A 24610-nucleotide genomic window follows, 5' to 3' on the forward strand; every position below is an offset into this window, starting at 1 on the left:
GGAACATGGGCTTACGTCCCAGCTTCGCTACTGTCGAGCGATGTGATCTTTGAGAAGGCAGAGAATCTTTCTGAGATTTTTTTTTCTCCAAACTAAATTGTTTGTAAAAAGATTATAACAATTTCAGAAAGATGTTTCATTGTTATGCTTTATAAACTATACAGCTCTATGAAAACGAAGGCTTTAGAACGCCCAGAATGGAGACTTTAGCCCAATTTGTTCTATTTTCACTTGTTTTGCTTTTTAAAACAGAAATTGTCATCACAAACAAAACTCTTCTCTGAAAAGCTCCTGCTTTTGTCCCCATAAAAGAAAAGGAAGCAGAGGCTGGGGCAAATTTGTGAAAAACCAAAGTCCTGGTCATGTTTAAGTAGGAGTCTGGAATGCGTCCCTTCATTTATCTTTTTTTTTTTTTTTTTTTTTTTTTTGACATTTTCCCCTTCTCCCCGTCATGGAAGCCAGCTTTTCTCCTATTACAAATCTGAAGCTCCCAAGCCCACACTTGCTCATGCAGGGGGAATTCTCCACTGGAAACTACCTCACTTACTCCTGGTTGTCTCCAAGCTGTGAACTCACAAGCAATTCATTCTAGAGGCTCTAAAACAGCCCCTGCCACAATAGATGCTGTTTATAAAGAGTTGAAACAACTGCTGTAAATATTGGTGAAGTAATTGACTAGCATCATTAGCACAGCTCTGTACACATAGCTAGGTGTGGAAGGTTCTACAGGAATAGGACCCTGAAAGTGGTTCTGTTGACTCTTCACAACCACACCATTTCTAGCAAATTCTGACCACTCCAGATTCTCAAGACTCTTGCTTGTATGCAGTCTTACCCTATCATGCCCACGTTAGCCCCACACTGCCAGGAGTGCACAAGGTTTTTCATGGGCACATTTATGTTGCATAAGTAATGGTTGAAGATATTCCAGAAAGCAAAATATTGCCATTGCTTTATGCCTGTCTATAGTGCTCCTTAGAGAATTCTGAACAGGTAGCATTAACATGCTTGGCATGTTAAAATCCTTGAAAAGGGAAGCTAATGAAACTCTGATTTAAGAAATATTCTGCATTGGTCAGCATTGAGTGTCTGAGTGGGCTGGGTGCTCCATCAGTGGTCCCTCATGAAGCTCAGCCCAGTCAACTGTACTAGTCCGCTGAGCCTCTTTGTTCAGGATGACATTTTAGCAAAATGCACAAAGGATGGGCCAGCGCCAGGGTGAAGAGGAAGAGATGGAGTGGGTGGGCTGCTTACAAGCTCTGGCAAAGACAATGAGCCGAAGATGTGACTGGGTAGCAGGGGGCACATTGGAAAAGAGGCCCACAATCAAAGCAAACAGAACATCAGAACAGGGGGCTCCTCCCTTGGGGGACTTCTGATCCAAGCCTTAGGAGATTTTTTAATACAGTAAATTCAAGTATAAATAAATAAGCCCTATGAGACAAAAGCAATCATTCATTTATTGTATTAGTTTCCTATTGCTACTGCAACAAATTACTACAAATTTGGTGGCTTAAAGCAACACAAATCTGGTCTATTACAGTTCTGGAAGCAAGAAGTATGAAATAGTTTCACAGGGCTAAAGTCAATGCATCAACAGGGCTGATTCCTTCCAGAGTCTCTGAGGGGAAAATCCATTTCTTTGCCTTTCAGCCTCTAGTAGTTGCCTGTATCCCTTGGCATGTGGCCTCTTCCCCCATCTTCAAAGTTCATTACGCCAATCAATCGCTGCTTCTGTTATGGTGCTGCCTTCTCCTCTGACTCTCTTCTCCTGTGTCTCTCTTATAAAGACCCTTGTGATCACATCAGGCCCACCCGGATAATTCAGGAGAGCCTCTCTGTCTCAAGATCTTTAAATTAATCACAGTTTGAGAGTCAGAAAAAAAAAAAAGTGTTTGTCCTGTTCTTTCTCTCAATGATCAACACTTCTGTGACCCTAGATTTGTGGAAATTTTTCCCCATACACCACGTGAGCCATTCTCCAGTAGACACTGGCTGACAGTCCTCTAATTCAATTCATTTCTGACATCGTCTACTTGGAAGTAGCCTAAGAGACCACACATTGAGGGTTCAGTCCCTAAGACTGCCACCCACCCCAGATGCCAGTCTCAAGGCTGGGCTTCCAGAATTTCTGACTGATTGGCTATGAAGTGGGGTTCCCATGACTCCCTACTCAAATTAGATTAATTTGCTGGAGTTGCTCATAGAACTCAGGGAATCAAGCTAGTTATGTTGATCATTTTATAATAAAGGATATTCCAAAGAATACAGTTGAACAGCCAGATGGAAAAGATGCACAGGGCAAGGCATATGGGCAGGGTCATGGAGCTCCCATGCCTTCTCCTGGCACACTGTGCTCTAGGGACTTCCACATGTTCAGCTATCCAGAACCTCCCTGAACTCAGCCCTTTGAGGTATTTATGGAAACTTTGTTATGTAGGCATAATTGGTTAAATTATTGACCACGGGTGAGCGATTCATCTTTCAGTCCCTTTCCCCTCCCTGGAGGTTGGAGGGTGGGAGGCTGAAGGTTCCATCCAACCTTCTGTATTAGTCCATTTTCATATTGCTATAAAGAACATCCCTGAGACTGGATAATTTATAAAGGAAAGAGGTTTAATTGACTCACAGTTCTTCATGGCTGGGGAGGCCTCAGGATACTTACAATCATGTCAGAGGGTGAAGGGGAAGCAAGCATCTTCTTCACAAGGCAGCAGGAGAGAGAGAATGAGGGAAGAACTTCCAAACACCTATGAAACCATCAGATCTGGTGAGAACTCACTCACTATTATGAGAACAGTATGGGGAAACTGCCCCTTAATCCAATCACCTACCTCCCTCTTTCCCTCTACACATGGGGATTATAATTCAAGATGATGAGATTTGGGTGGGGATACAGAGCCAAACCATATCACCCTCTAAACATGAGGTTGGTTTCCTTGGCAACCAGCACCCATCAGGAGGCTATTCAGGAGCCCCTAACAATCAGTCAACTCATTATCATATAAAAAGATCCATATCACTTGGGAGATTCCAAGGATTTTGGTTGTCGTATGCCAGGAAACTGGGAGGAAGATCAAATATATATTTTACAATATCATGCACAGCTACAAAGTCCCTTTTGTCATAAAGGGTAGCATTCATAGGTTGTGAGCATATCTGGGGTGCCATTATTCAGTCTGCTCCAATTTAGGTTTAACAGCTAGGACCTAAGAAATGGTCATTTATATAGAGAGTAAAATGGAAATAAATTATTTTCAAGAGTAAACACCTAATGAAAAGTTCACAGCTGCCTGGAAACCGTTTTGTGAGCAAACATTCATTTAAAGAAATTTTTACCTTTTATTTTAGATTCAGAGGGTACATGCACAGGTTTGCTACGTGCATATTACTGCACAATGCTGAGGTTTGGGATACAAATGATCGTGTGACCTAGGTAATGAGAATATTAGCCAATAGGTAATTTTTCAGCCCATGCCTCCCTCCCTTCCTCCCCGTTCTAGTAGTCCCCAGTGGCTACTGCTCCCATCTTTATGTCCATGTGTACTCAATGCTTAGCTCCCACTTAGAAGTGAGAACATGCGGTATTAAGTTTTCTGTTTCTGTGGTAATTCACTTAGGATAATGGCCTCCAGCTGCACCCACATTGCTGCAAAGAACATGATTTTTTTTTTATGACTATGTAGTATTCCATGGTGTATCTGTACCACATTTTCTTTTTCCAATCCACCATTGATGGGCACCTAAGTTGATTCCATGTCTTTGCTATTCTGAACAGTGCTTTGATGAACATGTAAGTGCATGTGTCTTTTTGGTAGAATGATTTATTTGCCTTTGGGGATATATCCAGTAATGGGATTGCTGAGTCAAATTGTACTTCTGTTTTCAGTTCTTTGAGAAATCTCCAAACTGCTTTCCACAGTGGCTGAGCTAATTTACATTCCCAACAACAGTGTATAAGTGTTCTTTTTTCTCCACAGCCTCACCAACATCTGTCATTTTTTGACTTTTTAGTAATAGCCATTCTGATTGGTGCAAGATGGTATCTCATTGTGGTTTTTATTTGCCTACCTCTGATGATTAGTGATGGGGAGCACTTTTCCATATGGCAATCACTCATTGACCAATGACTTGGGCAGGACATCAGTTCCCCCAGAGGATACTCAGTAATGAAGGAGGCCTCGCTCCTGCACAGGAAGAGCTGAATCTTTGGGGGTGGAGTCTCACAGATGTTCAAACAGTGACAACAGAGATTCATCTTGTTTTGTTTTTCTTTTCCTTAGCAAATGCATGCTGAGAGCCTACCCTTGCCAGGCCCTATTATAAACCTGGGGATTTAGAGACATGAGACTTGTGCTTATGATTTATTTCAGGGAATTAGTAGAAAATGAGCCAAAATCCAGGCAGCACATGAGCATGTGAGGGACACATTTACAGTGTTTAGGAGTTAGGAGAAGAGAGGGGGATCACTGCCCTTTCAAGATTACCGGGAGCCCATATAAACGCCTTTTATCCTGCTCCAAGAATGAATAAAGAGAATGTGCTTGCTATCTGCCTCTCTAATAACAAAAGGGAACAGGCAGAGAAAATGAGAAGGAAGAATGAAGGGTAGAAACAAACTACTAAGAAAACCACAGGAAAAGGTGAGGTGCCTCTGGATTTCAAAGCCAAAAGTAAAGGTTTTTGCCAGAGTCAAAGGGAGAAAACAATGTTTGTTCATTCATTCACACATGCAATAACTATTGAGCATCTACCAATTGCCAGACACTGTTCTAGGGATATAGCAGTAGCTAAAATAGACAAAGTAACTCCCATCCTCATGAAGCTTACTGATATGGTTTGGCTGTGTCCTCATCCAAATCTCAACTCGTAGTTCCCATAATCTCCATGTATTGTGGGAGGGACCCAGTGGGAGATGGTTGAATCAGGAATCATGGGGGCAATTACCCTTAGGCTGTTCTCGTGATAGTGAGTGAGTTCTTACAAGATCTGATGGTTTTATAAGAGGCTTTTCCCCTTTTGCTCAGCACTTCTCCTTCCTGCTGCCATGTGAAGAAGGATGTGTTTGCTTCCCCTTTTGCCATGATTGTAAGTTTCCTGAGGCCGCCCCAGCCAGGCTGAACTGTGAGTCAATGGAAACCTTTTTCCTTTGTAAATTAGCCAGTCTCGGGTATGTCCTTATGGCAGCATGAGAATGGACTAATACACTTACAATCTATGTAACAAATAAGTAAAATATGTTGTATAGGTAAAAAAGTATATGATCTGGTGCTATGTCTTACGGAGACAAATTAAGCAAGGAAGGGAACAGAGTACGATGGAAAGGATTGTTCCTCTCCTAGGTGAAGAAGTATATATGGAGCATCTATCATGTGTTCTAAATGCTGTAGGGCAGAGATGAATTCATTCATTTGTTCATTAAATATTCATTGAATGTTGCCTTTGTGACAGTCAGTGTGCTAAACCCTGGGAAAACAAGGTGTCTGCCATAAAGGAACTTCCAGACTATTGTGAAAGTCAGTCATTTAATAATGCACTATTCAAATGTACAATTACAAACTCAAGTAAAAGCTATGAATAGGACCGGGTGTGGTGGCTCACACCTAAAATCTCAGGACTTTGGGAGGCCAAGGAGGAAAGATCCCTTGAGGCTAGGAGTTCCAGGCTGTACTGTGCAATGACCATGCTTGTGAATAGCCATTGCTCTCCACCCTGGACAACAAAGCGGGACCCTTACCTCTACAAAAAATACAAAAATCACCCAGGTATATGGCAACAGTCCTTGCTACTCAGAGGCTGAGGCTGGAGGCTAGCTTGAGCTGGGGAGTTCAAGGTTGTAGTGATCTATGATCATGCCATTGTGCTCCAGCCTGGGCAACAGAGTGAGACTTTGTCTCTGAAAAAAGAAAAAGGCTATGAATAGAATAGTTAAAGTAAAAGAAAAATTAAATTTAACAGAGTTTCATTGAGCAAAAAACAAGTTATGAATCAGGCAACCCTAAGAACCAGAATAAGTTCAGAGCAACTCTGGGGCTGCCACATGGTTGCATAATACTTATGGACAGAAACAGGAAAGTGATGTACAGAAAATGTAAGTGAAGTACAGAAACAGCGGGATTGGTTACAGCTTACCATTTGCCTTATTTGAACACAGTCTGAACAGTTGGCTGCCTATAATGGCTGAAATTCCATGATTGTTACAATAGTCGGTTACAGTTCACTATGTACGAAGAAACTTTTAGGGTGAACCTAAAATATGTAAGGAGGCAGCTTTAAGTTAAACTTAATTTGACAGACAAATTAAGTTACAAACATTACAAGTTAAATTATGTTAAAACATTAATAGGTACATGTACTTAAGTTGGGGGATCACAGAAGCATCTCCAAGGGAGTGATATCTGACCCGAGATCCAAAGAATGTATAAGAATGAAAGACATAAACACTTGTTATAAACTACTGTAACTAAAACAGTGTGGTATTGTGACATGGTTAGGCAACTAAATAATGTAAGAGAAATGGGAGGCCAGAGCTACACTCACACACTTATGAAAACTGACATAGATAGCACAGGGGTAGCAGATCAGTTGCAGGTCAGTGGCCAGGTGTGAGCAATTCAATAAATATTACTGAAAAAAACACATTAGCCACATGGAAAAATGAAATTGTATCCCTGCCTCACATCCTACACAGAAATCAATTCCAAGTGGTTGAAAAACCTAAATGTGAAAGGAAAATCTTTAAATCTTATTGGGGAAAATACACAATATCTTTAAGGGCTTGGGTAGAAATAGACAAGTCACAAAAATCACTAACTATAAAGGCAAAAAAATTGAAGATTGGTACATTTGGTTACACTGCAATTCAAATTTCTATTCGTCAGACTACACCACAAAAAAAGTGGGACAGAAAATAAAGAAAAAAGGAAGAAGTTACAAATTACAAGAAAACATTTATAACTCATGTAACTGGCAAAGAAGGGATATCTAAAATATATATAAAAGACTCCTAAAAATCAGTAAGAAAAAGACAACGCAACAGAAAAATGAGCAAAAATCATGAGCAGGCATTTCTTTTTTCTGAAAAGGAAGCTCCATGGGAAATAAATATATTAAAGATGTTCAACCTTATTAGCAGTTATTAGGTAATGCAAATTGGGTTCCTGAGACATCATTTTACACCTATCGCATTGTCAAAAATTAAAATATCTGACAATAATATCCAAGCACCTACGGGTAAATCAAAAGTAAAGGCATTTGATTAAGTCAAAGAGAGAAAATTAAGTTTGTTTATTCATTCACACAGCAAGAATTTTTGAGCCTGTGGTGGTGTGTGTTTTGGAGATAAGGGTTGGTGAAGTGTTACGGGTTATTGTTTTCACCCCGATTCTTATGTTGAAGCACTAACCCCCAGTACCTAAGGATGTGACCTTATTTGAAGATAGAGCCTTTACATAAGTAATCAAGTTAAAACAAGGTCATTAGGATGGACCCTAATTGAATATGACTGGTGTCCTCATAAAAGGGGAAATTTGGACACGGGCACACATAGAGGGATGAAGATGTGGAGATACAGGAAGATGCCCCTTCTCCTAGCCCCTCTCCTACAAACCTAGGAGAGGCATGGAACGATCCTTTCCTCCCAGCCCACAGAAGGAACCTACTCTGCCCACACCTTGATTTTGGACTTCCAGCCCCCAGACCTGTGAGACAATAAATTTTTGTTGTTTAAGCCGCTCAGTCTGTGGCACTTTGTTACAGCAGCCCTAGCGGAGTCAAACAGGCGGGGATCTGCTTCTGGGCGTCTCTGTTTCACACAGGTCCTGAGGCAAGAATTTGCCTTTGCCTGTAATCAAGGGTGAGCGGGCAGCGAAGGCTCCAAAATGCACCGTGAAGACCCTCTAACCGTGCCTACTGTTCTGCTCCCCTCCGATCGGCGCGGGGCCCTAGTTCTCCCTCTCCAACCAGCGAATGAATGAACACATGAACACATGAGTCTTCAACTCGGCGACGCCCCTACTTCGGCCCCACCCGGAAAACACCCACCCCGGACCAGGCCCAGAGTAGGTGCCCAAGAGGCATATTAAATGAATATATTCACGCGTTCTTTGCAGCTGCCTGAATTCCTCCTTCACCAGCATCCCCCTCCGCCCAGTCCCCCAGACGGCCTTCTCCAGCCTTGCCGCGTTTAAGTAAGCTGAGGGGTGCTCAGTGTGGCAGCTCGGAAGGGGCCAGGATGCAGAGAGGCAGCGCAGGAGCGAGGACGCCCGGGCTCAGCGCCCCGCCAGCCTCAGGATCGAGCGCTGCCCTGGGGGCAGGGCTGACCCAGAGCCAGCGGCTCGCGAGTGAGAGCCCCCCGACCACGGCCCTTCTCGGGGAGCGGGCCAGCAGCCAAGGTCCCAGCCTGCGGGGTCCGCCCGAGCCTCTGTCCTCCTGGGCGCGCATGTCCGCGTCTCGGCCGGTTCCCCGTCGGCCAGGCGGAGCTGCAGGGCGGCGCCACGAGTCTGCGGGCCCGCGGGGGGAGCCGCGCACCGGCCCCCGGCCAACCCCAGTTCGACGACATGTTGGGTGTCTCACTCCGGGTGGGTTCCGCGGCGGGGTGTATTTATGGAGTATTTAAGAAATATCTCTGTCGGGACGGCCGGAAGGAAAGAGGCCGGAGGCCGGCTAGAGCCGGGAACGTCAGACCGGGCGGCTGGGAGCCGGAGCCGGAGGCGGGGGAGCGGTCGTGGGCGGGACCGCGAAGGGCTGGGAGCGGGGCGGGCCGGCTCGGATTCCGGAAGGCGTGGTGAGGGCTGAGACTCCAGCGCCCGGGCGGGAGGAGAGGGAACTTTCCCTGTCAGGCTTGCGTTGGGAGAGGAGCAGGCCGGCCTTGTGGGGTAGGGACAGATGCGGGGAGGCTGGCCGAGTCTCTGGCAGTTGAGTGCCCAGGCCCCCTTCGCCCTGTCCAGGAGAGTGTTGGGGAGTCCCCAGGCTCTAAGTCACGGGGCACCTCTTAAAGCTACGCACCCTAGTTCTGTCTTTAGGGACTGGGCCCCTTATTCCGGATTGTGTGTTAGGGGTAATGTCCTCCACCTTCACCTCGAGGAAGGGACTTCCAGTGTGTGAACCTTTGGCTGTAGCCAGGAGGGGCCTAGTGACCTGAGCACCCCAGGCCATGTGTGCGGCCCGGTCCAGGGGCCTGAAACATCCTTCCTGTGTGACCTGCAGCTGACCCCTCCCTACCTTCTGGTCCGCCACAGGCTGTCCCAGCCGCCTTCTGTGTCACTACCGCTCTCTTTGCCTATTTCCTTCAGGCAGAGCTCAGCTTCTGTGCCTTTGGTGAGGGGAGGGTGTACTGCGCCTGAGAGCTGCCCTGTCCAGGGCGGGCAAGACCTGAGGTGCTCTGCTTACATTGTGTCTACCAGGACCCGTCCCTGCTCCTGACCATCACCGTCATTGGGGTCACTGTGCTCGTGTTGGTCCTGAAGAGCATGAACTCCAGGAAGAGAGAGCCTATCACCTTACAAGACCCTGAAGCCAAGTACCCGCTGCCTTTGATTGAGAAAGAGGTAATGGGTCAGCCCTGCGGGTGTAAGGCAGTAAGTGGATGATGGCTGGGATGGCAGGGCAGCCAGACAGTCATCTCATGGCCTCCAGTTCACTCCCTGCCGCCCTGTGTGCCTGTGCTGGAATAGCGCCAAACGGATCTCCTTTCCCAGGCATCTCACCTGCCCAACAAGGCTTTCTAGAAAGCTGACAGAACCTGCCTATGTTTTGTTTTGTTAGAAAATCAGCCACAACACCCGGAGGTTCCGCTTTGAACTGCCTTCGCCTGACCATGTCTTAGGACTTCCTGTAGGTGAGCTGGGCTTGGGTCATCACCAGGACTGGGGCCTCTGGGGGCTAAGCCCTCCTCTCCGAACAGAAACACAGGTTTCCCACGTCCTGAGGTGTGGAAGATGCCCTCATGCTCCTCCTGAGCCTGTGTGCTCAGGAAGATAGGTGGATGCATGTGGGACAGAAAATTTATTTTCTTCATTATTCCAATTGGGCTGACACAAGAATGGTACCTCAGTGAGCATTGAAAAGAACTGAACCTAGAGCCAAAAGGCCTAAGATCTCACGGAAGGCTCCTTGCTGGGGAACTTTAGGGAAGTCCTTCAATCTCTCTGAGCCCCAGTCTATGAAATGAGATTTCCCAGGCCTGCCTGTCTACCTCACTTGGGTTGTTGTGAAAGTAGAGTGACTGATGGATATGAAAATTCAGAAACTGCAAAGTATTGTGCACCTGGGAGGGATGGGAGGAACCAATGGTCAGGGGAAAGGCCCAGAATGTGCGGGCAGGCAGGAATGAGTTAGGTGTGCCCTGCCCCCACGGTCACTTAGATTCTCTGCAGGGGCCTCAGACCCACATAAGGAGGGGCCAGCCCTAGGAGTCCTAGAGTTGACTTATCTCATTTCTAATCTGTAACACCATCAGATAGCTGAGTCAGTCTTAGTGCAGTAGAAAACTGCTAGAATCAGGGATTCAGAGAAGCTTTGTATAATCTGCTAGTGCTGCTTGCCTGCCTGGTGGATCCTACTCCATGGCCTATTTGTCTTATATGCAAACAGGACAAAACTTTGACCTCAACTCCATCAGGGGGTGAGATTATACTCTAGCCAGCTGGCTGGGCCCCTGAGCCTCCTTGCTGCTCCCTCACTCCCTCTCTATGCACGAGAGCTCAGTGTTGTGCGTGCGGTCTCCCAGCTCTCTGCTTGGCCTGTCAGGCCGGTCCTGTTGGCAGGAAGCCTAAAAGAATGAAAAACTTTGAGATACAGAATTTCTTAGAAACTGCCTTGACCCACTATCTCCTCAGCCTTGGCCTAGGCCGTGCAAAGTTAGTGGGACAAGGTAATGTAGAGGCTTCTGAGAGAGTCTAATATGAAGCCTCAGAGTTCGCTGCTTTGTCCCAGGTCAGTGGAAGTGAAGCCAGTTAGAGATGGGGCCTGAAGGACCAGCCAGGGAGCCCCATTTGCCCTGGGGACAGCATCGGGCCGGGCCTAGGTGGCTGCATATGAAAGAGCCTTTCCAGGTTTCCAGTTTCAGGTTCTCAGAAGGAAGCTAGATGTCTCAGGCACTTATTCCTGCATATCCCTGGTGCTCAGAGGGACCATGACCAGAGTCATTGAGCCTGTTCTGAGCCCAGAGTGTTGGCACCTCAAAGACTTGGCTCATCCCCTTGAATCAGCTTCAGGGACCAGCCCCTCTAGTGCCTACTCTGCCTCCTTTTTTCCCCTCCTGCCACCTCCTCCTCCCTGCACCTTAGGTCTTGGTTTCTATCCATATTTCTGTTCCATCTTCCTTGTCTCTTGACTAATTTCCTGTATGTAGTCCACTCAGTTTCTGAGCGAGTAGAAACTGAGGGAGTAGAAACTGACTACATACAGGAAATTAGTCAAGGTTTAGGGTTAGGGTTAGGGTTACAAAACTTTATCTCTTGATTGCACTCCTGTCCCTGCCACTAATTGCCTTAGTAATTTGAGTCTCACATTTTGGATCCAACAGGTTGTAGCTGCCCAGTGTATCATCTGACAGTGGGATGTAGTCATGATCCATAGGTCTCCGGCCATACTTGGTTTATTGAATTCTACCCAGGAAGTGCAGAGTTACATGGTTTAAAACTTCACTGCTACTCCTCACAGGGCCATAGGCCAGGAAGACATGATATTGTTGCTTCATTTGCTCCATGGGTACCCAAATCCTAGGACCCTATAGTATCTATTAACCCAGGCCTGCTCTGTGCCTAATACCAGGATACAGATGGAGTAGTTGTAATTTATTCACAGACCCCAGTGATACATCCAGTTTAGGAAGAAATTAGTCTGTGAAGGCCACTATTTTTCTTGAATAGACAAATACTCCTTTCTGTATTTTTTTTTTTTTTTTTTTTTTTTTTTTGAGACAGGGTCTCATTCTGTCGTCCAGGCTGGAATGCAGTGGCACAGTCTCAGCTCACTGCAGCCTCGACCTCCTGGGCTCAGGTGATGCTCCCACCTCAGCCTCCCAAGTAGCTGAGACTACAGGTGTGCACCACCACACCTGGCTAATTTTTTGTATTTTTTTGTAGAGATGGGGTTTCGCCATGTTGCCCAGGCTGGTCTCAAACTCCTGAGCTCAAGCAATCCACCCGCCTCTGGGCTGGGATTACAGGGGTGAGCTACCATGTCTGACCCCTTTCTGTAATTTTTAATACTCACCCTCCAACTTTAATGATCTTTTCCTGCTCCAAAAAGCAGTTATACTATGATCACAGGTGGGCAGACATATCATCCCTATTTTACAGATGAAGACACCAAAACCCAGAGAGCTGAAGTGACTTGCCTAGGGTAGCACAGCAAGGCAGAGCAGGCCTAGGATCCAGGCATCCCATATTGGGGCTCCTTCCCTGATCTCTCCTTCCCGCCCCCCTTAACATTCTGCCCCAGTATTTGCTCCCTTCACTGAAGCTCAGTCCGTTATCCCTGGGCCTTATTTAAGCTAAGTATGCTTTGACTCAGTGCTTGATGCCTTTTCTATAGGTAACTATGTCCAGCTCTTGGCGAAAATTGATAATGAATTGGTGGTCAGGGCTTACACGCCTGTCTCCAGTGATGATGACAGAGGCTTTGTGGACTTAATTATAAAGGTAAATAGTGCTCACCATATCTGGCTGCCTCGTGCTTTCAAGCCTATTGAGGGTGGTGGGGTGGAGGGGCAGTGCTTTTTCTCTGAGGGGACATATGCCCTAGACAGGGCTTTCCAGCAGTGAAGCTACAGTTAACCTTGAGGCAGCTTCATCTTCAGGGACTGCGTACAGCAATTAAGAGAGCAGAACATTTTCTCTGCAAAGCTTCCAGCAGTAAATGCATTTTCTGGTTGTGTGTGGCTGTGGCATTGTGTCTGGGAATGTGAAAGCAGTGCTGCCTTGCTTTTCAGATCTACTTCAAAAATGTACACCCCCAGTATCCTGAAGGGGGGAAGATGACTCAGTATTTGGAGAACATGAAAATCGGGGACACCATCTTTTTTCGAGGGCCAAAGGGACGCTTGTTTTACCATGGGCCAGGTACTGGAGGGGTTCATACTGGGCTCCCAGCCAGGAGGAAGATTCCTTCAATGGTTCCATTGTTCTCGTACACGCCTCAGATTTGAGTCACATGGGGTTGTCCTTAGTCTTCATTCATTCACACACAATGCATAATGACCACACTTGTTATACATTCACACACCCACTTCATGAGGTTGTAAGCTTTTTTAAGGTAGGGGAATGATTTGGTGTTTCCTCATCATTGTATCAATGTCTCCAGCACAATGCCTGATACATAAATGGTGCCTGCTAATACTGAAAAATGGATGGAGGAGTCCATGCTCCTTTGCTTACTCACATAGCCATTATTTACTCACTGGTTCACCTCCGTGAGTGAGAATGCTCTTTGAGTCTCTGTGTTAACTTCAGCTTGCCCCTCTTTTTCCTCAGAACCAAAGGTCCAGCGATTCCCTGAGCAGGCTCAGGCTCTATTCCCACTTTGTGCACTGGGGCGCCAGAACTCGCTGAGGAGACTGCCCTGGCCTGCTTCACCAGCTTAAAATGGTGCAGACAGTCCTTTAGTTGGAGCTGCCTCCTGGGAGTCCTAAAGAATGTCAGTGATCTTTTGCAGTCTCTTAGGCAAGAACTGCAGAGGTCATAAGCATTCCCTGTGTTTCCAGGGAATCTTGGAATCAGACCAGACCACACGAGTGAGCCTAAAAAAAAACTGGCCCATCACCTGGGAATGATTGCTGGGGGCACAGGTAAGAGGCTTCTAGGGGCTCCATCCGGAGAATGAGCCCTGAGACCATTCTGACTTGGGAGTCATTTGATCCTCGAAGGGACAACATGAGCGATTTCGCCCCCAGCTGTAGAAGGTGGGAATGATGAATCAGTGACAGGTCTTGAAACTGACCCTGTGTGCCCTGCTTCCCCTAACCAACATGGTGGTTGCTCAGGAGCCTTGCGGGGACCTCTCAGGTCAGGCTGAGGGCCAAGCTGGGCAGGCCCACCCATGCTGTCCCAGGAGCGCCTGGATCCGGTTCAAGTCTGACTCTCCCCATCCCTTGAAAATGACTGCCTGAAGGAAGAGAACAATCTTTGAAGGAGACATACAATGTGCCAGGCACTGTAATAGGCACTCTTAAAGCTATCACATTTACCCGTCATTAATTGTTTGATGAATGAGGACACGGAAGAACTTAGAGTGTTCTTTCCATCTTGCCATATGAAAATGAGAAAGACCTTCTGACTTACTGTTGCATTAGAAAGGAAAACCAAAATGAAGGGCTGTTTCCCACTTTTGAGTTTTGGGGACAGAAGTGAGAAAAGGATAACTGGGGCTGGGGGCAGGTAAGCTTGCTGCAGGTCAGGGACTGTGGGCTTCAGAGACAGGGAGAAAGCTGGCTGCCCACTCACTATGTTCCAGGCATCACACCCATGTTGCAGCTCATTCGCCACATCACCAAGGACCCCAGTGACAGCACCAGGATGTCCCTCATCTTTGCCAACCAGGTCAGTTCCTGCTGAGCTTGCAGTGGTAGGATGGAATGTTTGCTGAGCTGGGCTCTTGTTTTCATTTCTCCTCCATTGACTGAGCTCATGCTGCTTGGGTGCCTGTGACTGTGGGAGGGCTTAGTGGGATCAACAGGGCTGCTGGCAGGGAAGCTGAGTCTAGGCCTGCTTTTTGCATGTATTTAACTCTTTTGTGTCTCCTCAGCCAACCCTAAGCACTAAGCATTCCTTTTTTCCTTAATATGTATTGCTACATTTTTGCTAAGTGCAAAATCACAGATGTCCTCAGTGGACACTTCAGAAAATACAGAATATAAATACTTACTTATTTTTAAATCTTTTTTCTATATATGCGATATATTTATAATTTATATATGCATTTTTTTCACTCAGCATTACCACACAGGCATTTTCTTCTCTTTAAACTGCTTTATAAATATTTTCATCATAGTTTTTATCAAGTTGCACTATAATCTAACTTCTATATTCAGGTTGTTTTCAGTTATAAATAATATGGTGATGAATAATTGTGCCTACGCTTGATTACTTTTAGATTATTTTCTAAAACAGAATCCCAGAAGTGGAATGACTGGGATGAGAATCATGAAGGTTCTGTGCAGGTCTTCTGTGCAGTACGTTTGAGCCTGTGACAGGTTATTTTTGGCTTTGGTTCCCTTTCCCCCAAATGAGGCTCCAGACTGTTTTCCTCTCCTTCACATATCCAGTACTGTTCTATCACAGGACTTTCTGAGCCCATTACATTTCTTCCAGAAGATCCTGGGCCTGCACTGAGCTTGTTCCAGTTAGGTTTGCTGTGCTAGAGCTCAGTGTAGATGTAGGAGGCAGGGCTGGAGCTCTGCGTGAAGCCATCCTGGCCAGTGCTTGGCAAAGGTCCTTCTAGCTGGAGGCAGTCACTACAGCTCCATGGGAACCTACATCCTACCACCAACTTCATCCACAAGACAAACGGTTTTGATCTTCACGAGCAGCAGCAGAACTCCTGTTTGCCCTGAAAGTTGGCAGCAAGCATTCCAGCTGGAGCGGCAGCAGCTTTGGCCAAGAGTATGCTGACCAGTGTAGTCAGTCCAGGGAACAACAGGATGGCCCTGGAGGGGCTTTTCTAGTGTTGCTTCTTTTCTAGACAGAGGAGGATATATTGGTCAGAAAAGAGCTTGAAGAAATTGCCAGGACTCACCCAGACCAGTTTGACCTGTGGTACACCCTGGACAGGCCTCCTATTGGTACGATATCCAGTGCCCTCACCCACCATGGGTCAGCATCAGCCCTTGACCACTTTGAGGACTGGTCTCTGTTTGTTTTGTTTTTGTTTTATAGGAACAGATGTGGGGGTGAAGCCTTGGGCTCTGGCTCCAGGTGGGAAATGTGAGAAATTGAGGGAGAGAGGATTTGGGATGGCCTGCTTTTAAGGGCAATCAAGAGCAGGTGTCTAATACATCAGCAGCACCCCACACACTGCACTGAACATCAAAAGGGACACTGCCCCTGTCCACTCTGAACACCCACCCACTCCACACACCATCACATACACATCTAATATGGGCACTGACCCCTTCACCACTCACGCCTCTGCTTACGGCCACCACACCCCTCACCACCCACCTCGCCTGGACAGCAATCTTCACATGCTGAGCCCCCAGACAGCTGCTGCAGCCCAGGCAGCATCCCAGCAACCACTGTGCACAGAGCACCCCACAGGCGCACATCTCACACTGCGCCCAGCTGTACCTGCTTGTCATACAGCTTCGTGGTTGGCAGAGGCCACTACCCGTCTGAGCAATTCTGAGCAGTTCCACTAACACCAGGCCACACCCTGCCGGACAACTCCAGCCGGCCGTATTGATTCACACACCTCAGTATACCTCATTGTGTTCTCCTTCCTCATTAATGCTGACAGCTGACAGCAGCAGGGCTTCAGGGTCCCCGCAGTGAGCCTGGGACCTGGGGCGACTGCTGCAGAGGGCTGTTTACTAGTTCTGAGGCTTTTTGCAGGGAGCCGTAGTACAGACTTCTAAGCCTTTGTAGAGCAGCTTGTCACCTCCTCCCTGGTTGAGGGTGGGTATATAGGCGGCCTGGGATCAGGAACTCCACCTGGCATCCCACAGCTTTCTCCTGCGTCTGCTTCATTTCAGGCTGGAAGTACAGCTCAGGCTTTGTTACTGCCGACATGATCAAGGAGCACCTTCCTCCTCCAGGGAAGTCCACGCTCATCCTGGTGTGTGGCCCACCACCCCTGATCCAGACGGCAGCTCACCCTAACCTGGAGAAGCTGGGTTATACCCAGGACATGATTTTCACCTACTAACACCTCCATGTGCTCAGGAAATTTGCATGTCCCTTTTCATCTGTTTCAGAGTAAGTTCAGTTTCACCACGTTAAACTGGGATGTTTTCAAAAGTGCCTTGCCAGGTACCCTCACGCAGACACTGGTTCTCCTCTCTTTTGGGTGGGGGCCTAACAAGAAGGGCTTAAGGGGCTGGAGACTGGCTGCTGGGGCCTCCTTGCTTGGAGGCTGGAAAGAGCTCCATTTCAGTATCTTTCTCCATGGTTTTGTGAAATAAACTCAAGTACAAAGCAGACAGCCCATGAAGTGTGGCTCTGTGGGGGACCTGCTAGGTAGTCAGAGGCCATGGCCTGGCCTGTGAGTTGGCGTCTGCATACCCATGGGGGTCAGAACTGTCAAGTGTAGGGGCAATTCCCAAAAAACTCCAAGTGGGGTCACATCAACTCTCAAGAATCTCTCCATGGCACTGGGGGTCATGGTAGGAGTGGTTACACACAGAAACTTCTCAACTTTCAAAGTCAGATTCCAGAAGCTGCCTTAAATCCTTTGTAGTATCATGAAACCCAAACGATACGAGTGACCACATGGCCCCCTGCGGTTCATGGCCAGGATGACACAGTGCTGCTCTGTTACCTGTGAGTGGGTAGAGCTGCTTCTGCCCTGCTTCATAGAAGTCTCATAACAAACCAGAGATTCTGTAGGGATTTTGTTCTCCAAATTATAGATGAGGAAACCGAGGCCTGGAGACTGTGTTCCCAGGTCATTCAACCAGTGGGTGGCAAAGCTGGCCTTCAACCTAGGCCAGGTTTATTCTAAGTTGTTCCCCTTTTCACAAAAGCTGACATAATGGCGGCCACATTGGAACTTGGTGTCACTGGACTTGTTACTCAGTGTGCATGTGCGTGAGGGAGAGGGGAGCGGAGAGAGAGAACAGGGCTCTGGGGAGCTGTCGGAAGTACAGCTGTGTCTGACCCTCCGGTGGCCAAACACAGAGATGACCTCACAGAAGGTCTGTGGGGGTGGGAGGGAGGGGTGGCCAACCTCACCCATCCACCTGTTCAGTGTCTCCTTGGGGATCCTTCACTGTTTTCAAGGGAGACCCCACTCTGGCCACCCCTTCTCTCCAGGACGCACTCCAGGGTCTGGCTCCCAAGGCCTTTCTTGATTTGGCTCCTGCTTTGTCAGATTTTCCTTTCCCTGGGCCCCCAACTCTGACCCCATTCTCTCGCCTAGTGGTTCTTCAACTAAGGGTGATTTTGCCGCTCAGGGAACAGATAACAAAGTCCAAAGACATGTTGGTTGTCAACTAGAGAAGGGGTGCATCTACCCTTTATTGGCACCTAGAGGGTAGAGACCAAGGATGCCGCTAAACGTCTTAAAACCCACAGGAGAGCCTCCATCACAGAGTATTACGCAGCCCAAAGTGACAGCAGCACAGAGGCCAGGAAACCCTGCTTTAGCCTACCAACTTTTGGCAATTCCTAGGTTGTGCTGCGCTGTTTCAAGTCTGTCTACCTGGAATGCCCTTCCCCTCTGGCATACCTGGGAAAATATGATTCATCTTTCCAAATTCAAGTGTCACCTCTTCCATGGAACCTATTCAGACTCCTTCCCCAAACCCCCATTAAAAATGATAACATGCTCTTTTAGGCTGCAGAAACTAATATTGGAGCATCTGTATCCTTTGGCAAAGTCTTGTTTGAAACTGGTCTGTACTCCACTAGACTGTAAGCACCTTCAGGCAGGGACCTTGGCATTCATGCCTATATCTGTAGCCCTGGCATGGAAGGTACTTAACACACACGTGTGAAGGAGTGGGTGGATGGGGAACTTAGGAGCATGGATCTCCTTGGCAATTGGAGGACTGTCTGTACGGGAACCAGCCCAGAGCAGGTGCTCCAAGTTTGTGGTGAGGACGGGTATGAAACTTCAAGGTGAGCTGTGCTCTGGCTCAAGGGCAGACACGGTACTGTGGGACACCTGACCTGTAACTGGATCATGCGGGAAGGCTTCCTGAGAGACGGTCTCTTTGACATGCCTTGGGACACAGGATTTTGCCTCATGAAGGGGACTAGGAGAAAAATGCATTCCCCAGCGAGGGAAGGGCCTGAGCAGATGCCTGGAGGGAGGAAAGACTAAAGAGTGGAGAGGAAACGGACATGTTTGGGAAGTTGGTGAGTTGCGGTGGAAACACGGAGCTTGAGGTGCCCAAGGGCCTTCCACTTGGGGGAGCTATTTAATCAGACATTATGCCTGAGCTGCTCCAAGGGCAAGGCCTGGGAGGCTGTGTGTCAGCTTGGGCGGAGGCAAAGGGCAGGGCGTGCATGTGTTGGGGACGCCTCTGCTCCAAGCTGGGAGGTTGCACAGATACCCCTTGCAGATGACGGGAGATAGAGTCAGGCAGGGCTGTGGGAAAGGGGCCTCGTTGCTTTCCCTGCTCACACCCTAAACACCTGCCTTGCCCGGCCACAGTCCTGTGAATGGAAAAGCATACTCCTGTGAAGCAGCGCCGGAGAGAGCTCCCGGTGATCATTTCACAAAACGCAGTCTCTACGGAACATTCAAAACAGTTTTTCGGAACTTTTTTTCCAGCAGGTTTTATTAACTAACAGCTCTCCTCCTCGGGTGTGAGAGCCTCCAGGATGTCACCAGGAATAGCATGAGCCATCTAGTCTGCGTGCTGATATCTCACTGCCCTCCCACAAAAGTGGTCCGCAGACCATGTATAAAAGTACAAAAGGTATGAAGCCTGCGGTGAAGAGCGCAGCATGGTTGAAGACACGCACGGACCCTGGGGCCACCCCTGGACACCTGTCCCACAGCTCTGCTTCGTGCCTGTCGGCACCCTGTCTGAGACACCCTGCCAGCCCAGACTGGGCTTGCAGAGAGGGCTGTGTGCCAGCTCCCCACAGAAGCAAAGGCTCTGGGCCCCCACACATGCCTCCCTACGCTCTCAGCCATGAAGAAAGTCATCTCCAGTCATCAGAGTCGGGGGCAGGCAGGCGAGAGTCATTCAGCAGCTGGTCCTGGCTCAGCATTGTCTGAAAAGGACACAGCCGAAGGGTCAGTTTAACAGAGTTTTGGTCCAGGCTGCCCTGCAGCAGCTGCATGGGAACTAGAGGGCACTGGGTGAGGGCTGCATCTGACGCAGGTGAACTGTATAGTGTTTATAGTGTCCCAAGAAACCCTGAGTATTGGATCAGAATAAACAATACTATTAAGATAAAAATAAATTGTTCATCTTAGAAATACATTTTCTATTTTCAGGCCACCGAAGGACTAGATCATAAGGGCAAGTGTGGTCAGATTCCTTTCATGGGTGGGCCAATAAATACAAACGTTGAATAAAACTGATCCTGTTTGGAGTCAGGGAGACTTCCCTGTTGTGTCCTTGGATACAAGGAGAGTCGTGTGTCCCTGTCCTTGTCCTGTCTTCCCAATGGGCCTTGTTAGACAAGCAAGCAAAGTACAGTGACAGGGGCCTCAATGGGGACAGACCCTACAGCCAACAGGCTGAGTGATGGGATGTCCAAGAACTAAAAGGCCTTGGGAGTTATGGGTCCTCAAAAACAAATCCTGTGCTCTGTGGCTGCGCTCTGTGGCTGGCCTTTTCCTGCCGGCTCTAGTCTGCCTGTAAGCCTGGCAAGGAGGGTATCATTAGCCCTGCTTTACAGATAACTAAGCCAAAGCTCAGGAGAGAATGACACCCCAGGTCACAGAGCTAGTGAAGTCAGAGCAGAGACTTGAGCCTCACTCCAAAATTGCTTTTCAAGGCCAAGCTCCTTCCCCATGATATAGTTTGTCCTTTCAGGCATGCCAGATGTGCTCACAAGCCTGTCAACACTTTGTGATACCCACAAAGTCAGAGGCACCATAGGAAATGCATTTGTCTCTGGGCAGAGGGTGGAAGTGTCCACTAGGACAGGATGCAGCCTGGGCTCTAGGCTGCTGAGACAGATGATCCAGAGCTGCTGAGCATTTTGGTTTCCTCATCTTTAAGCCTGGGAAGAGGACCTGAGATCTAGTGTGCTTTAGCTGGCTTTGGCTAACAGCCCATGAGCCTCCCCAATGCCCTTAAGGGCTCAAGGTCCAGTAACAGGCCAACAGAGAAGGCCCCTGGGCTGCTTTCTGCCTCGGGGCTGTTTCAGGCTCAGGCTGTGACCCCAGCACTGAGCACCATTCTTTGCCGTTCTCCAGGCCTTGTGCACTACCACACCAAACTCACTGGGCCTCCCTAGCACCAGTCTGACTATGGGGGAGAGGGTCAGAGTCCTACCGTAAGGCGGTGAATGTCTTGGGAGAGGAGCCCTATTTGCGTCACGGTACCTTCCGAAGGTGCCATCTGTAAAATGGGCAGCAGCCTGGTCAGCACACATGGACGTAGCTCGTGATTCACAGAAATGGCATGCAAGTCCTGTCATACTCAAGCCTGGCTTCTCCAGGGCATGCTTCCCTGGAGGGATGGGCAAGGAGGGGGCCGGGCCCTGAGGAGTGACAGGTGGGTGGAGCACAGGCTGCTTCTGTTTCCTGGGGAGAGGCATCAATGTCCCACACTGCATGCATACCTCTCCTGGGGCCCCACTGGGAACTGGCATTCAGGGTACACAGAGGCAGGACACAGGCTTGTCAGAAGCAGCCCTTCTGCACGTTTTCAATGTTCCAGCTATTTCCAGGAGCAGAGAGCAGTAGCAATGAAGGCCTTCAGGATGCTAAACACACTCACACTAACCAGGCAACAGAAGCTCAGACACCAATGCCCTGACATAGGTGGGCATCCTTCCTCACTACTCAAGAGCCTCCCTCCTGCCCCTCCTTCTCAGGTAATGCTGGTCTCTTCCTTCTTCCCTAAACCTACTTAGACACTGTAGATTTGGAAACATCCTCTGTAAATTTGGAGGGCACCAAGTGTAACCCCTCCCTTGTTTTATAGGTAGGAAAACTGAAGCCCACAAAGGGAACAGGACTTAATTGAGGGTGCAGAGAATCAGTGGCAAAACAGTTCCATGCAGGTTTTGAAAAGAGGCACATGCAGAGATCCCTGTACTGTGACATAAGAAGCAAGGGACAAAGCCTGCCCTGACTGGCTCTACAACTCCAATGGCCAGGCGTCAGCCTGAATGACCACTTCTCATCCAGCGGACCTGGGTACCAGGATCTAACAGCAGCATTGCCAGCTGGCAAGCTTGTCCCGACATCTCTCACCTCCTGTGGCAACAGACCATGCCTGAGGCTGCTGGTAGTTTAAGAAGCGAATCTTAGCATAGCCTCCATCTGGGACAGAATCAGAGTGCCACAATGGAATGGGGTCATCAGGCCGTGCCCAGGCCATCAGATGGCGGTGATGTGGTGTTACTTTTCTGCGATGAGGCCCAGGGGATTGAGGGGAGCCAAACGCTGCCTGGGGGCAAACTAAAGTCTCTTGACCAGGAGCCCAGACTGGCAAGGCACGTCTCTCCCTCAGTCCCAGCCAGACAAGGCCCATCTGGAGGAGCCATTATCAGTCAGTCAGCCTCTAAATCAAGGAGACAGATCTCTTTCAGTTCTGCCAGCAGACAGACCAGCCCCCACCATGGTTATGAGCCTGGCTAAGTCAGTAATAGAGAAGTCAGAAAAACACAAGAAAGAACAGAGAGTCTTTCCAGCAAGGTGCCCTTCTTATCTCCCCACCATCCCCTTCACTGAGGGAGCTCATGCCACTAAAACCAATCAGCTTTGAGGTCTGCACGACAGATGTGCCGTATGGTCAGGACGTGCATGAGACACGAAGCCCCCTCTGCTTCACAGAGGGAAGCAAATTCTGGAGCACTGAGGTCACAGACCTCCTCTGAAGGCTATGGGAGGGGTTCCCGCCTTGTTCTATCCCCTAGTGAATCCTGAGCCTGCACCTGGCTGAGGACCAGGCTCAGTGCCATCGGCTCTTCAGCTCTGCAATTGGTAGGACTCCATTTCCAGCTACCCTCAGCTCTCTTTCCCCAACAAAGTTAAAGATATGTTGCACTTCTTGCTTTCCACATAAATATTGCTTTTATTACAAGAAAGAAGAGACCACCTCTGAAGTAAGGCACAACACAATTCCATTGTCACTGTGGCAGAAGTCCCTGTGGCTCATCCCTTTGATCTCAGCCAAGACTGTGGCCCACGGGCCTAAGGCACTTGAGCTTTTCCCTCAACTGAAGCATAGAGGGTGCCTGAGAGCTGAGCCTCGTGGGAGTGTCCATGGTCTCTGGACCTGCATCGAAGTTCATGTGTTTCCACTGGTGCTGAAGATGAACATCAAGACTTACTAGAAATGTAAAGGTGTCTTTAAGTGTCTTTCCTGCTGAGTCCACCTTTGACAATGGTCCCCAAAGCCTGGCCCCTTAGAGATGCAGCTCCAGATCCTGGCCACCCTCAGAGTTCAAAGAGAGACTGGCCCAGGGGTACACAATTGCTGGAATGTTCTCTGCGAGTCATGCACATGTGCAGGGGTGAGGTGCAGTTATATGGTGACACAATGTTACTGTGAGCTCTCAGGGTGCACAGAGGGCAGGTGACAAGGGCATCAGCTAATCTGTCCCACCTGGTCCAGCCCATCCAGTTCAGGGGCATCAAGGGGGCTGAGGTCCCGGTAGCCACTGTAGACCCTATGACTGTCACTGACACCGTCACCAGGCTCCATTGGGCAAATGTAGTCCGTCGATTCATCAAACTTCTTTTTTCTTATGTTTCCAAAGTGTGAAAATCCTAGTTTCCTTGGCTAAAACACAGCAAATGTAAGATTATGAGAAGGCAATCAGGGCAGTATGTAGGTATGACTGACAATATAATTAAAATTTAAGAGCAGGCCCGCAAGGAGAGGAATGATGTAAACTGCTCCTAGAAAGATTCTGAACAAAACAGAGCTCTTGTAAGCAATTTATATGCTGCAGAAAGGCCAACAGGTAAATAATCTTGAACAATAAGAGCTGCCCCTCCAATACTATGCCAGAAACTCATGCCTGGCTGCCCCACCAAAGTGACTTTCTTATTTCCACAGATGAACTGGGAGTTTCTTTAGAATGTACTTGAGGTCTGCACTTGAGGCGAAGCACAGAGAACTTGCCTCAGCACAGCTACTGGCACCCCAACCCTTTCCCATCTGAGCACCTGGCACCATCTAAAGGCATGTAGGATAGCCCCAGGTTGCTCCCTGCCCTAGCGTCACACAGCACTGTTTCTGCTTGACTCCCCCAGACATGCTTCCTGTCCTGCTCCCTTGGGGAACGAGGTCTGTGCCTGAGTTATAGCTGGGCATGAAGCCTCAACACTACCAGGGATAGGACCAGCCTGGCCTCCAGAGGTTGCCTGTGGGTCTTTAGTCTGGGAAGAATGTGGTTTGAGGATGCTGTGGCTCAGGCAGGTCTAAAGGGCTTTGTGGGATTCTGGGAGCCCCAGTGAGTAGTGTTGGTGCTTGGAAGACCTTGGGACCTCTGGGTATCTGTGTGCTGGCCACGTCACAAAGCAAGACAAATGGAACCAGCTTCCAATGGGAACACTTCCTATGTCAGCAGGACAGCTTTGGCCAAGATCCCACGGCATTGCGGCACGCAGGCAGGCCTGACCGAAGGAAAGCCAGACTCGGAGCACTTCTGCTCCGCAAGATGAGTCACGGCAGCAATGGGGTAGAGGGTGAGCTCGAAGTCACCTGAGGATAGGTGCTTCCTGAACATATTTTCTAGGTAAAGAAACCTGCACTGTCTTCCTTGGACTCAAAACTGGTGGAGAACTGGCTTAACAAAGACTGGCC

The 24610-nt window shown here is 48.4% G+C and overlaps 2 protein-coding genes across 51 annotated transcripts in view; one reads left to right on the forward strand and one right to left on the reverse strand.

Annotated features, from left to right (window-relative positions):
* The first annotated feature begins 6754 nt into the window (after positions 1-6754).
* CYB5R2 (cytochrome b5 reductase 2) lies at positions 6755-17138 on the forward strand. 3 transcript variants are annotated; one of them, XM_001099164.5, is made up of 9 exons: positions 6755-8579; positions 9405-9548; positions 9766-9838; positions 12541-12647; positions 12938-13067; positions 13709-13792; positions 14458-14543; positions 15685-15784; positions 16694-17138. In XM_001099164.5, exons 1-9 carry the CDS (start codon positions 8559-8561, stop codon positions 16864-16866), a joined length of 918 nt encoding a protein of 305 aa, XP_001099164.3. In that variant the 5' UTR covers positions 6755-8558; the 3' UTR covers positions 16867-17138. The 3 variants fall into 3 exon arrangements, with proteins under 3 accessions (XP_001099164.3, XP_014970425.2, XP_002799707.2); XM_015114939.3 differs by having other exon boundaries at positions 15689-15784; positions 16694-17129; XM_002799661.4 differs by lacking the exon at positions 6755-8579 and adding an exon at positions 8826-8876.
* PPFIBP2 (PPFIA binding protein 2) overlaps positions 14953-24610 on the reverse strand; it is a 154684-nt gene continuing 145026 nt past the window's right edge. For 25 of the 48 annotated variants that reach the window (XM_077963543.1, XM_028833731.2, XM_077963553.1 and 22 more), the window contains 3 exons: positions 23405-23581; positions 21122-21187; positions 19413-19886 (listed from right to left, as the gene is read on the reverse strand). In XM_077963543.1, the coding sequence (XP_077819669.1) occupies positions 19815-19886; positions 21122-21187; positions 23405-23581 (315 nt within the window). In that variant the 3' untranslated portion in view covers positions 19413-19814. Of the gene's footprint in view, positions 15681-18483; positions 19887-21121; positions 21188-22846; positions 23582-24610 lie in introns of those variants that run through there. The other 23 variants (XR_013404050.1, XR_003722667.2, XM_077963552.1 and 20 more) reach the window with 6 other exon arrangements.

Source organism: Macaca mulatta, chromosome 14 (genome assembly GCF_049350105.2).
Source record: "Macaca mulatta isolate MMU2019108-1 chromosome 14, T2T-MMU8v2.0, whole genome shotgun sequence".
In the NCBI taxonomy this organism is placed as follows: domain Eukaryota; kingdom Metazoa; phylum Chordata; class Mammalia; order Primates; family Cercopithecidae; genus Macaca; species Macaca mulatta.

Coding starts and splice junctions, on each gene's coding strand:
- CYB5R2 (XM_001099164.5), top strand. CDS start 8,559: ATGTTGGGTGTCTCACTCCGG. Junction 12,648..12,937: donor TTGTGGACTTAATTATAAAG/GTAAATAGTGCT, acceptor CTTGCTTTTCAG/ATCTACTTCAAAAATGTACA. Junction 14,544..15,684: donor CCCTCATCTTTGCCAACCAG/GTCAGTTCCTGC, acceptor CTTCTTTTCTAG/ACAGAGGAGGATATATTGGT.